Below are 13850 nucleotides of genomic sequence, written 5' to 3' on the forward strand. Positions count from 1 at the left end.
TGTGCTCACTGGAAACTGAAAGATGTAAATTAGAACAGAAAGGTAATTTATTATTTCTTTTTACTCAGAAGGTTGGCAAGGATGAAAAATACTATTATTTTGTGCTGAGGACAGAAAAATAAAGTCAGATCCTGTACAGAACATAAAGTATGATTCTAAAAAATTCTACTAGCATCCAATAACTTTAAACCAACCAGCAAATCAATCACTAAGTCCTACTTAAATGTTATGCTATAAACATACCTAAGATACTTACGTATCAGCCCGTATTATTTTATAATAGTCTCCTGCTGGGCATATTTTGAATATTCATCAACTCAGAAATGGTCGAATAAAGGTGTAGACTATTCATGCTCTTAATTGTGGGCTTCTTAATTGTGAAGAGACTTTTAATGCAACAGTAAGAAAATAAAACTGTAATACAATGTACTATTATCATTTTTTGGTCAATACATACATATTCCAGTCATCTGACAGAATCTCATCACACTGTCATAGTCATCATAAATAAGAGATAAGTTTAGGGTTTAGTGGAGGAAACCTTTTATTTTGTCAGCTACACACACACACACCCCTCACTACATCCTTATCAGGAACTGAATTGTCACTTGCTTTTGTCTCCTAACTCCATCTGCTTCCAACCTGCTCCTCTGCTGGCAGGATAAGTAAAGTGGGGCAGCGTATGTTTACAGAGTATTTTTAAGTCATAATGAAATGAAGTTGAGGGCTGATTTGCTTGTCAATTATCTATCACACAGTGGCAGTTCTAAATAATGCTAGTGGTAGGCTCTCCTGAGGGTATACCCAACGCCCTCCCCTTGTTCTTAGCGAGCTCTAATACTATGACTTCTGGGTCATGTGTGCCCATGTATCATTTACTGGGCTGGGTGTGCATATGCTTCAGGTAGTGGTATTCCCACCTTTGCAAAATTCATTATCTCACAGAAGTGCCACACAAGGCCAGATATGATGGCAAACCTTTAATCTTAGCACTCAGGAGACAGTGGTAGGAGGATCACTATGAGTTTGAAGCCAGCCTAGTACACATAGAGATTCCATACCACCCAGGACTACATAGTATGACCCTGTCTCAAAAAGCAAAAACAAACAAATAAATAAACCCACCACACAAGACCATAGTAATTAGAAAGGACCTGTCAGAGGCTGTTTCCTGCTGACATAGACCACCTACCATATGACCTGTCTCTCCATCAGCCTGGTGTTTAGCTGTCGCTAGATGGGCTCTGTCCTTATCTTCTCACCATGTTGTTGTCCTGCTCCCCTGCTCCCCTGCTCCGGAGACCTTCCTGTTTCTAAGAATCATTGATTGTGTGGTCTTACTTTGTCCCATTTATCTCCACATCTGCCTTCAGTATCCAGAACCCATGTAGCCTTCCACTTTGCTCCCTAGTCTCTCACCTGAAAACATCTTCTCTAAAACCTTAGAAACACATTCCTGAACTGGTAGCTCAGGGCTGGCAACCTAAAAAAATCTCCGAGGTGCTGTCATGGGCACCCTTCCAGTGCCTGTGGTGCAGGCTCTCTAGGGAAGGGGGTCCCTGGGGAAGCAGGGCTTTCCCCTATCAGCTTTAACAATAAACACCCCACAGGATAGAGAGGAAGAGAAAGCCTTCCACCTAGCTTTACCTGAGCCTGGTAACAGAGAGGGGAGTGTGAGGGAGAACAACTGGGAGGTGCAGTTAATTACCCTCCCTAGCAAAGGTGAACACTGGAGATGGCGAGACCCATTTACAGGAGGAAATAGACCCATCATTGAGACTAGAGAAAGGGAGAATTGTTCATGGCCAGGAAAGCGTCTCGATGTTCAGATTCCATTCCCTTTCTGGAGCTCTGGAGGGAAAAAGGTCATGACTTGGGCTGGGAAGGAACAGTTAGCAGACTGAGAGGGGGCTGCTATCTTAGGTCCGGTTCTGAGCCTGCAACCTGCCCCACCCCAAGGGAATGGGCTTCATTTTTCTCTAGAAGCTGGTATGGGTTGTCAAAGGAAGGGGTACCTTGGGAGAGGCCCCCCATTACCATCACAAGGGCTGTCAGACCCCACAATGCGGTGGGGCCCTAAATGCAGGGTAACCCTAACCCTGCAGTGATTGAAACAGATAGAGGGGGAACTCTCCCACACAATGGCGGTCCTGGCCCCTCTCCTCCTCCTCCTTGCACTTCCTCAAGCGCCTTTGTCTTTTGGTCCCTTGGGCTTGGAGGCTCTCTCATTCCCTACAAATGCTGTCCATTAACCTCAGAATGAGGCCTCTAGGGGAAGGCCTGGCCCTTTCTCTCCTTGCCTCATCTCCCAGAAACCCTTCTGGTTCTCTCCTGCACGCTGACCAAAAAAGATGCCCAGCTGTGAAAAAACACCCCTTGGTTTGAATCAGTCCCATAGGAGCTGCTGGTCCTTCCTGGGCTGGACATTTGCAGCTGGTGCTCAGAGATGGTGGAAGGTGCTGTGGTGAGCAGCCTTGGGACAGGCCAATGGCCACACCAGACCCTTTGTCATCTCCCTGTGCCCAAAGTACAGAGTCCTCTGGACCCTCAGTACACATCCTGGTATGACTGTCAAAACAAAGCTGTTCTGGTCTTTGGGGTGACCTGGATTTCTACTGAGGTTCCTGGAAAGGGTGGGTACCAGTCTTCAAAATATGCCAGCACTTGAGGAAGGAGACAAGTCTCAGAGCCTTCTTGGCTCACAAGGAACTCTCTAAAGGGATTTGGTTATTATTTGTAAAATTTTAATCTTGCCTTTCCCCCTACACTTTGAATGAAAGCCATAAACCTGCTTCTCAAAACAAAGAATGGGTGAATGAAAGCCCACATGTACATATCAATGTGTGTACGCCACATCCACACCCACATTTCAAGGAATCTGGACCTCTGCCTCTGAACTACATGCTACCAGGAGGAGGCATATAATTTGGCACCAAAGTGAGCGCAGAGGAAACTCCAGGCCAAACTGAAGGCAGGTTTCATTTGAAGGCTGCCTTTACTTTGAACCAGGGAGCTGGTGGTCCTGGGTCCTGCACAGGTATGTGAAGACTATTTCCTGCCAGCCCTGTGATGGGTTGGAAAGGAAGCCAGGAGACAAGGTAGTTGTGGACACATCTGTGAGATGCTCAGTTTAGAGGCATGCTGTAGCCTGGAGGGAAGAGAGGACAAGGGAAACTTTCAACAGTGCATGGCTGTCAGGTCAGGCACCACAGCCTCCACTGCTTCTGCATTTTACAATATTCTGTAAAACTAGGAACCATCATTCTAATGTCACTATTGAGCTAGCAAACTAATTGTTCAAGATGATCCAGCTGGGCCCTGAAACTTGTCTGCTATTGACATGGGCAAGAGGAAGATGACCCCTCCCTTAGCCTCCTACAGCAGGCAGGAGAGCTGGCCCCTAGGTTCTCAAAGCTGAAAGCTGTTCCTGTCCCTCACCTGCTGTGGCACTCTGAGGAGCAGGCCTGGAACCTTGCCTGGGCAGCACCGTAGAGCTGACCCTGGATGTGAAGGTTGTGGGTAAGCTGGCCCAATGGTGAGTGTGGGAGAGGCAGCTAGGCTTCTTGTCTGCTATGCAGTAGAACTGTCTAGGAAGAGAGCCCCTCCCTTCCTCTTTACCCTTGCCACCAGCAACAGGAGAGAGAGAGTAGGTTCCAAGGAAGTCATGACAACAGGAGAGCTGTGACAAGGGCAAGGAGAGATGCCCCGGCCCCTGATTTTACCACCAATGGCAGGCAGGAGAGTTGGTCAAAAGGTCATCAGAATGGGAGAGTCAGCCCTGCCTCTTGTCTGTGTAAGGTGGTGAAAGACCTTCTCCCTTTACTCTCAACATATATGGCAGGCAGGAGAGCTGGCCCCCCGGGTCATGAGAGTGGGAGATCTGCCTATGTCCCTCACCGGCTGCAACACTGGGGAGAACAGGCCCTGCACCTCCCCTGAGCAGCAGGGTAGAGTTGGGCCTGGTTGGTGAGCCAGCCCTAGAGAGCAGGAGAGCAGGAGAGCTGCGGGCTGACCAGCTCAGATGTCTTTCTGGCCCAGGCCTAGGCCTTAGAACTGGCTCACCTTAACATCCAATTCATTGATGAACTGCTGGGATATATGAGGGGCCGATCTCACAGATCCCCTTGACATAGGGTAACAACAGGATGTCCAAGAGGAGTCCCTGGAAATTCCAGTATTATAGACCAGCAGAAGCCAGGGGCCTGATACCAGACCAGTGAACACTTGTAAGCAAAGAAGTATAGGCAAAAGGGTAGACTGTGAATCACTCTGTGACACATACAGCTTCCACACTGAAATTCTTTTTTTTTCTCTGTTGAGGGGGAGGTTGCAAGGATGGAGGTGGGTACTAGGGGAGGGAGAGATGAGTGGGATTGGGGTGTATGATATGAAATTCACAAAGAACCAATAAAAAGTTAAAAAGAAAAAAGATGACCCAGCTATTGGGCTACATGGAAGGAATGGAAGTCCAGGTCTTCTGGCAGCAAAGTCCACGAAAGTGTGAGGCTGGTGGCTTGGTGTTCTTCCCAGCCTCTTCTGAGGGTGAACAGGTTGGTCCTGTTGCATGAACATTTCTACTACCCATGGCTGCAGAGTGTCCAAATGCCCTTCACTGTCTCCCAGCATAAAACAGGCTAGGGGCAACTTCAAGCTTTGATCTCCCTCAAGCAGCCCTGTGGTATCCTACAGTTAAATCATAAGGCCACGCTAACGAGCACCGGCTCTCTCTCCTGTCTTTCTTTCAGACACTTCTCCACACTGCCTTTTGCTCAGCTTCCACTCTGGAGGCTAGCTTTGCTCTGGATAACCTGCATTGCTCCTGCTTGGCTGAAGCCTGTCCCCAGAGTGGGTAAACAGCTCACCCCAGCACCCCGTATAAACCAGGCGCTTCAATACACTTCTCTTGGCGGCACTACCAGTGTCAGTCACATATGTTAACAGCACCTGAGGTTACAACACAGCCTCCTCCCACCAGGTTCTTGCAGCTCTGCTCCTTAGTCAGCTCAGTGGGGACACATTGCCAGCTATCCAGTATTGGTCACAAACCACAGACACATTGTGCAAAAGGAATCAGAAGAAAAATCTCACAACACAGTGGCTTTTGGAGCAGGTATGTAGGTTCTCATTTAATAGCAGTTAAAAGAGGAAGGTATACAGGGGAATGGGGGTACTCATGCTCTTTCCGCAGAGGAGTCCCCCCTTATGCAGCAGCCTGCAGCAGAGCTGGTTTTCTAGTGAGCACGAGAGGAAAAGGTTCCTTTTGGAGGTACAGATGGATCTCACTGCATTTCTCCCACAACTGTGGATCTGTGTAAAATGTAAAGGCTATTTCCAACATATCAGGGAGGAGTGACTACAATGCAGATGAATAAAAGAGAAGGAACAGAGGAGGGCGGAGGGAGGGGCATGGCAAAAGCAGTCTGAAGAAGGCTTGGTGAAGCCACTCCAAGCCTGCACTCAGAGGTCTAAGGAGAAAACTGGCCACTGCCACCCTTGGGCTTGGGACTGGCTGAGCTAGCTAAATGGACTGTCAGGCCAGATGCATGACAGTCACCGGGAGATACTGCTTTTGCTAACAGGGACTCTGGGTTCCTGTATGCTGTTCCTGCTCTTCTCCACCCACACCAGTATTACCTGGTACTGAGAGCTTTGTTTTACTTTTCCCTCGTGAATGATAAACAATAAGTGAGCCACTGACTGTCCGACCAAGGCTCACAAACCAGACTGTCTACAGGGATATGGATCTGGTTGGAAGGCAGCAGACATCCAGGCAGCAGTGTCTCACCCCACCTGAAACTCTTCAGGGCGTGTGGTCTGCAGGCATCTGAGGTAAGGTCACAGAGTCTGAGGTCTACCAGCACACATACTGTGCTCGAGTCTTCAAGGCCAGCTCAGTTTTGAGCCTATGAAGAAAATGCAAAAAAAAGTTCCACCTCATCGATTTATAACCCCCTTGACACTGTGGGTCCCTGGCTTTCACAGCTCAGAAGTAGCATGCTGCTTTTGTTAGAGAACAGCACAGGCAGATGCAGAGGCAGGAAAAGGCAGGTGGCCATCCTCACATCTCTGAGGCTGGATGAGATTTCTCTTCAGCAGGACTTTAGTGAGGAAGGTAAGAGAGTCCTTGGTCCTCCACATGTTATTCATTTTGTCTATGACAGTTCCTTTGGGACAGAGGTGGCGACTAGATAAGCAGCAAGATGGAGTGATTAAAAGTGTCCCCAAAGGACAAATGCTGTGGCAGCCCACTGTAGATCTCTAAACTGAAGGCTGACAAGCCCTGGTGAAGGGAGGACCTTTCCTTCCTTCTCAGTCAGCTGGACTTCAGGTTCGTGGAATTACTTCTCACCCTTCTCAATAAACAGAGGGCTCTGAGAGATCACCTTGTCTTTGTTCCCGCAGGCCCATGTCCTCCCATGGCTTGTAGGTTTTGAGTATTCTGTGACTCCCTTCCTGAACTTTTGGGCCATTGTGTAGCCTGATGATGTGACTTGAAGGCATAAGCAGAGCACCTGGGTAGCTGGTTCTCTCCAGTTCTAGAAAGCTGTACCTGTGTAGTGGTCTCCTCTTGTTGGTATTTAAGATTGCTACGGCAAGGGCAAGGCGTGTTCAAGATGGGGTTGGCTGTGATGGGCTAAGAGATATGGAAGTATGGCTGTCCCAGAATTGCACAATGACTAACAAAGGTAATAGGAGATTGTTTGAACAGTTTCTCCAATCATCACTGGACCTGGAAACACTTTTGTGGCATCTTGGTCAGTGTTCCATGATGCAATTATACTCTCAGCAGCAGTCGAGCTAACAGCTTCCAGAAGTCTGAGAGCAAAGAACCCTCTGGCAACCCAGGAAAGCCTTCACAGGATCTCAGGAGTCTATCTGGCTGGCTCAGACTCCAGAGATTAGAGATATGATGCCAGGAAAGCACTCTTAGGCCAGGCTAAGGGGCAGCTCAGAACATGGGAGCCTTGGGCTTGAGCAAGACAAGCCTTGTCTCTGATGTGATTTAGTTGATGATAGCTGGGCCAAAGACAACAAGCCATTAGCTACAGCTGAGCCTATCTACCTCATGGTGACAGATCCATTCTCAGAAACACCCAGTCCTATGGCGGCTGTGCCCAGGGTATAGAGCTTGGGACATTTTCTCTAAAGATGGTAGCTGTAAGGCTGTCATTAAAACATGAGTATGCAATCTCAAACATCATGAGGCTCTACCCATGGTGAGGCTACTCTGAGACCTCAGGGAATCTGAGAGTTTAAAGAGACTGCTGCTGGAGGGAGTGTGAGCCTCTCCCTCAGGGGCCTTCAGAAGCCATTGCAGATTTACATTCTGAACCAAGTGCTATGGTCATAAAAGAAGGGACAGAGATGAATGGCCATGGGGGCTGGGCTTTTAAGATTCAGAAAAATAACTCATGTAGTGGGGCAACTTCCTTTTCAGTATGGGACCGAGTGTTTATTCAGCTAACTACCCTTTTTCTGCCACAAGGCTTGGTTAGACCTACACTAATGAAACTGCCACCTATGGATCCAGAGTGAAATTGTCATCTTGCCACATGCCACACTCTCATGAGCCAATAATTCAACCAACAAGGCAGATAGATATACCTAGCTTTGGTATATTACATAGGTATGTCTGCCAGGCTCTACTCTGTATGTAAGCGAGTACTTGAGAGCAAACAGGATGTATATTATCATCCTTTCACTTTCTCGTCTCAACTCCCCGTACCAGGCACCCACTAAATTTATGGAGCGCTGGATAAGAGGTGTCCCCCCCCCCCCCCCACATTGGCACTGACAGTACAGCTTTCCCAGGAAAGTGTGGCAGTAACGTCCCCTAAGCCCTTGTTCTTGCTTATTCTTGTGCCTCTCTTACTATGGGGAAAGGTTATGTGAATACTGTACAGGGGTTAATAAAAAAATACATATGCTCTCTTTGAGGAAGAATGCACAAATGCAGGGCCAGCCCAGGGGAGATCCTGGACCACTGGCTACGGCAAGTGGCCTCTGTGGGTCCAAGGCCAACATTCAGGAGTGGTGGCTGCTGATGAGTCCTCGGAGCTGTTTGGCCACAGTGTCAATCAGTTTCTGTTTATCTCGCTCATTTTTCCGGAACTGTGCAAACATGTTATTCTTGCGGCTAGTGTCTTTCATCCTGAACAGAGAAGGAGAGAAAGGGCAAGGTATTTGAGATAGTCCCAGACGAAGAACAAGCAGAAGTAGGATGATGGTAAGATGTATCTTAACCATTACCCTGCGTGGAAAGGTTGGGGATATTTCCATTGTCCAGCTACTCATTATGGACCTGCCCTTCAGACACCCGTCACCTTCCTGACAACAGGTGCCTTTGGTCAAGAGCTAGCTTTAGAGGAGTCAGGTCTCTATCCTCACTTCTCCCTCACCTGACCCACTCTATGTCTTTAGATGAGCACCTTTATTTTTTTTATTTATTTATTTTTTGAGCCACGGTTGGGGATTTTTTTCCCCATCTTTATTAACTTGGGTATTTCTTATTTACATTTCGATTGTTATTCCCTTTCCCGGTTTCTGGACCAACATCCTCCTAACCCCTCCCCCTCCCCTTCTCTATGGGTGTTCCCCTCTCCATCCCCCCCCCCCATTACCACCCTCCCCTCAACAATCACGCTCACTGGGGGTTCAGTCTTGGCAGGACCAAGGGCTTCCCCTTCCACTGGTGATGAGCACCTTTATAAACAAACATCTGGGACATGACACAACTCTGATGGCCAGCAGATGCCTAAAAATGTCTGGGGTACATTTATTTCATAAGCCTGCTGGGACCTAAGAGATGGAATTTGGAAGTAAGAAAGAATATTGTCTGGCAATTAAGTGCAAGAGATTGTGAGAGCCACTGTGTATCTTTGAGCCCCCATTCTACCTGGTCACTCTTTCTTGTCACTGAAAAAATGGAGTGTTAGTCTTTTGATTAGTCTCAGGATTGTGGATGAAAAGTAGTACAGTGGCCAGTGAGTAGTGCTGAGGGAAGCAGGTTCTCAAGGGTCCTACATAATCTCAGATCTTTGTTTCGGTCCTGCTAAAGCTCTGCAGGTGACATTCATGGAGTAGAAATAGTTAAGATGGCTCTGTCATGTGGATGGCCCTCCTGGGATGGCAGGGTTAAAGAAAGTAAGATGAGACTGCTGTTACTGCAGTCTCTAGGTTCAGCCAAGGTACCCTGACAGAGCCCAGGACTATGCTGTTCTCTGAAGAGGGCCTCTAATCCATGGCGTCCATTGCTGTGACTTACTCTGGCCTAGCCTCTGCACCCTGATCTGCAGCTCATAAGTGAGGTAAGTTGGCTGGCACCTTTGTTCTTAGAACTGAACAGGTTCTCTGACTCCCCTGTTCTTAGGGCTACATGGAGAAAGGCCAGAAGGTCTAAGTTACTCTCCAGCATACTTCCCAAAGGTCTTTGGCCAATCTTGAGCCTTTTCCCCTGCTTTGTGGGCAGCTTTTTTGAAGAGGGATATAGTTGGAGACCATGAATCAAAAGATAGAAATCCCACAAATGCAACTTACATCTTGTATAGATGGTATATACCAGGCCCAGTGTGTGTTCATCTATGTTTATACACCCACTGGAATGCATACAGTCCATAAGGGCATTGTGAATGACAAGGAAACACAGCCAGTTCACTCTCTGACAGTGACAGCCAAAGCTAACTGTGACTTTTCTCCCTAGTCTAAGCTCGAGTAATTCTTTCAGGCTGGAGTTTTCCATCTAGCACTCAATTCCTGCCCATATGTGGAAGCCTGCTCTAGGTTAGGAAGGAGGGCAGATGACCTGACTGGGTTGGAAAGAAGGCACAATGGCCCTTAGGGCCCTGTTGAGCACAGTTTGCTATTTTAAACACTAGTTGCACAATTATGTTTGTGAAACTGGCAGGGTTTTACATTATTCTGAAGGACTCCTCTTCCTTTTGCTGAATAAGCTATAAATCCAAACAACATAAAACCAACAGGAAAGAGGAAACAGAGAAGCCCTTTCTACATTTGCAGGACATTTGGCTTGACTGATGTTATAATTTCCTGTAGCAGTTCAGAAATATATGTCCAGAGGTGGTCTGCAGCTCCAAGGGGAGGATCCTGTACTCTACAGGAGAAAGAAGAGCCAAGAGGCAAGACGTTCTTGCCACTGGAGCCTTTGGTTGGAATCATACTCTCAGGTGCTCTGAAAGCTGACAGTCGCATGATGGTTTGTACCCAGGAAAGTGCAAAACTTAAAGTGACTCCTCCCCTTCCCTATCTCCTGAAAGTCTAGCATTCTCTCCTCCTTTAGGCAGTCCACTTTTTAGTGACACAGAAGCTTTGTCTTTTCCTAGATAGTTCTGCAGTGATATGGGTTCTTCTGTCTTGCTTCACTAGGAAGAGCCGAATTTGGAAAGAGAGGCATGGAAAGCAGCAGCCTCTGGGGAAGCAGGATCAGGCCAGAGGGCAGAAGGAACTCATCTGAGGCTGGAAGGTGTTGATAAGTGACCTGAGAAGCCTTTCCCTTCCAATATTGGGAGTAAAGATTTCAAGTCTAGTGATGGCTAGGGCTTAGCACACAGCTTTGTTGCATGCTAGGTGAGAATAGCAAGACATCACCAATTGCTAGACCTAGGGAAGAGTACAGGACCCCAAGAGAAGTGACTAAGTATCATCTCAAGCACTGGACATGATTTGCCTCTGTTGAGGACTCTTCATGCGATATATGGGTTCTAGACCCTGAAGCCACAAGCCTTGTTTCCAGGAGCTGGGATTTACTTAGGAGCTCTTCTGTCAGAGCTGAACTGCAGACTCTGAGCCAATAAGCATACCAAGCATGTCAGGAAGCTGAATGGAAGAGATCCTTTCCCTAGAGCGAATGGAAAAGTCCCTGCCATTACTCCCACCTCCAGATGAATGGGTAAACCAAAGGTCTGTAAGAGACAATGAAAGGGAGAGTGCCTATTGGGTGGCACCAGGCTAGTTTAGAAGATTAGTTTGTCAGGGTGGAGACCACTCACAGGATCAGGATTTTAGTTTAGTTATTGGCATCACTAATGGGAAATGGGAAGAATGGGAAGGAATTGCCTCAAATTGATGGAAAATTCCTAAGTGAATAATATACTTACTCTCTAGATATCCTAGAGAAGAAAATCATCAGGAGAGAGAACCATGGGAGAAAGTTAACATGAAAACATCAGTTCTCAGCATATTGCTTGGCTTTAAACACAGAGCCCAACATCCTACTCTTGCCTACTCTTTGCTTCCCCTTACATCTGGTGCATTCTCCAATCCCCCACCCCTAGAAAGAAAGATATACCTTGATACTTTTTTTTTTCTAACGCTCTATTCTGACCTGGACTCTAGCCCTTGTTTTCTAGGGCTAGAAAGCATGAAACATTGGAGCATGAGTGGCTGTCCATACATGTGGACTTTCTTCACTGCCTTGATCCAGGTATGTATCTCGAGACAAGTCAGTCTAATTTGCTTTAAGAAGCTCTGACATGGGTCTTGGTTTCTGGCCTGGAAGTTCTCAAGCAGAGCCAGGTTGCAGTATGTATCACTGATACCTGGATGACACGTTGGCCAGCTTTAAGATGTTTGGTGCTGCATAACCTAGTTCAGTGAAACCACATTTCTTTTTTTTTCTTTTTTTAAAAATATTTTTATATAATATTCTTTTTTTTTTTCTGGAGCTGGGGACCGAACCCAGGGCCTTGCGCTTGCTAGGAAAGTGCTCTACCACTGAGCTAAATCCCCAACCCCGAAACCACATTTCTGAGGCACTCTGTTCCACACATTAAACCCCAGGAGCTAAAACATGCTCCTCTGCTTATCATGTTGGTCTGAGCCGAAACCAGGTCATCTTACTATCTCGTCATCCTTAGGTAAAGACACTTTGCCTAACTAGGCTACAAGGCAATATAGAATCCTATTCTGATCTGTACTTATAACTTGCTAGAGTTAAGAATTATGACTGACTGCCAAGTACAATGGTCAAGATGGCTGACAGCACTGGAAACAGGAAAATGGTCTTGTATACCACCCCTACTCCCTGCCCACCTCTCATACAGAGCACAGGACTGGATACTCACTTCTCAAGCAGGGTCAGAGCTGTCACAGGGTTCACCCGGAGGTACTTGCAGTTGGGCTGTCCATAGTCGGCAAGATATGTGGACCAATCCCACTGAATAAAGAGGTCCAATAGCTGAAAAACACCCCAACCCCATAACAAGGGTTAATAAATAAACAGACAAGGGAAATCAGGACCCCAGAAAATCCATTATTCTTTACTACCAGCTAACTCCTGAGATAGAGAAATGAACATGTTACAAAGGCAAGAACAGCTGCAGGCCACACTACAACTAAGTGCACGTCAGATGGTAGAGCAGCTTCCACCATACGCACAAGGCCATTGCTGAGACTCCATACGAGCAGTGAGCCTCAAAGGCCAGCCTGAGGAGAAACTATTCTGAACTGATCTCAGAGGCAGGACCCATAGTACTCATCCACTTGCTAATCTGAAAAATGCTTATCATGAGTTTTCTGCATACCAAGCTCTACTTAAAGAGCTCAGAATCCAATGATGAACAAATGAGGGGGTGCAACTCAGGGCTACAATGCAACCACAGTCAGTCAGCACTGGCACTCCCCATGTCCTCACTTTTTAGACTTGCCTTACTGTTATTAACCCACTGTCCTCAACAGTCTAGGATTAGGTGGCACACTACCTAACATCTCTTCACCTGACCTTCACCTGGACTTTTCCCATGGCCCTTTTCTTACATGACACTGACATTTTTGAAGAATGGAGTCCCTCGTCTCCACTGTTCCTGCATCTTTGTTTTGTCTGATACCCTCTCAGATCTACAATACATATTCCAATGAGAATTCCACACAAGTGACACCATGTCTTCCTCTGGGGGCTATATCCTGGACTGAGTTATACGTTTTGTTTTTTGTTTTTTCCAAAACTACTACAGAATTTTTATTGTGTTATTTTTAAAAAATTGGCATTTGTTTATTTTGTGTATGAACATGCCAGGCACTGTGTGAAAGTCAGAGAACAACTTGTGAGACTTAGTTTTCTTCTGCCACCATATAGGTTCTGTAGTCCCAACTCAGTTTATCAGGCAGGCAGCTTTCCCTACGTAGCTGAACCCTATTCCATTGTTTTTGATGCAGCAAATCAGACAGATCTGATTCTCATGTCTCTTCTTACCAGTGATGTTAATCTTAACCTTGACTGCTTGGTTTAGGTCATACAAAGGTGAAAGGTATCTCAATGGTAGTCTCATTACTTCTCTCTTTATAATTAACAGATTTCTTGAGGGAGATATCACTCCAAACTATGTAAACCTTCTGGTTCTGCCCAGGCTTTGGCCTGTCATTGTTGAACAGATTTTTCTGTATCTATTGTAGTGTCTGCTCATAGGACTTTCTACTTGTTCCACTCCCTTTCACACTACTAATCCCAAATCTTCTGTGAGAAAAAGCATTGTTTCTTCCTAGTGTTTATCTAATCACACATATCAGTGTGACCTTCTGGGTACTTACTATGGCAGGACATAATCCATTAAGTCATTACTTTGTTGGCTGTTGCTCCAGCTTTAGCTACTAGGGATTCTTTGGCATTGCTCTCTATATTTTGGACCTGCCTCTTTTCTATTTTGAATACTTCCTTTCAGGTTCTCCAAGATGTTCCAAGCTTTCATTGCCCCAGACCTTAAAAATCTCTTGTCTGAGGTGCTTTGGTGCTTTCTTGGGAAAGATGGTATTTAGAAGCCAAGATCTGCACAGGGTACACTTGTTTCTGCTGGGCAACGCTTTACTAAAGCCTCTTCAGTAGACAGAGCTAAAGTAAG

At 46.5% G+C, this 13850-nt stretch overlaps 1 protein-coding gene across 1 annotated transcript in view; it reads right to left on the reverse strand.

Moving 5' to 3' along the window:
• Positions 1-5095: 5095 nt before the first annotated feature.
• The window catches only part of Exoc6b (exocyst complex component 6B), a 455557-nt gene continuing 446802 nt past the window's right edge, over positions 5096-13850 (reverse strand). The window contains 2 exon segments of the mRNA NM_001109246.3: positions 5096-8152; positions 12081-12193. Coding sequence (NP_001102716.1) covers positions 8026-8152; positions 12081-12193 — 240 coding nt within the window. The 3' untranslated portion in view covers positions 5096-8025.

This window comes from Rattus norvegicus, chromosome 4 (genome assembly GCF_021556685.1).
Source record: "Rattus norvegicus strain SHRSP/BbbUtx chromosome 4, alternate assembly SHRSP_T2T, whole genome shotgun sequence".
Taxonomy (NCBI): Eukaryota; Metazoa; Chordata; class Mammalia; order Rodentia; family Muridae; genus Rattus; species Rattus norvegicus.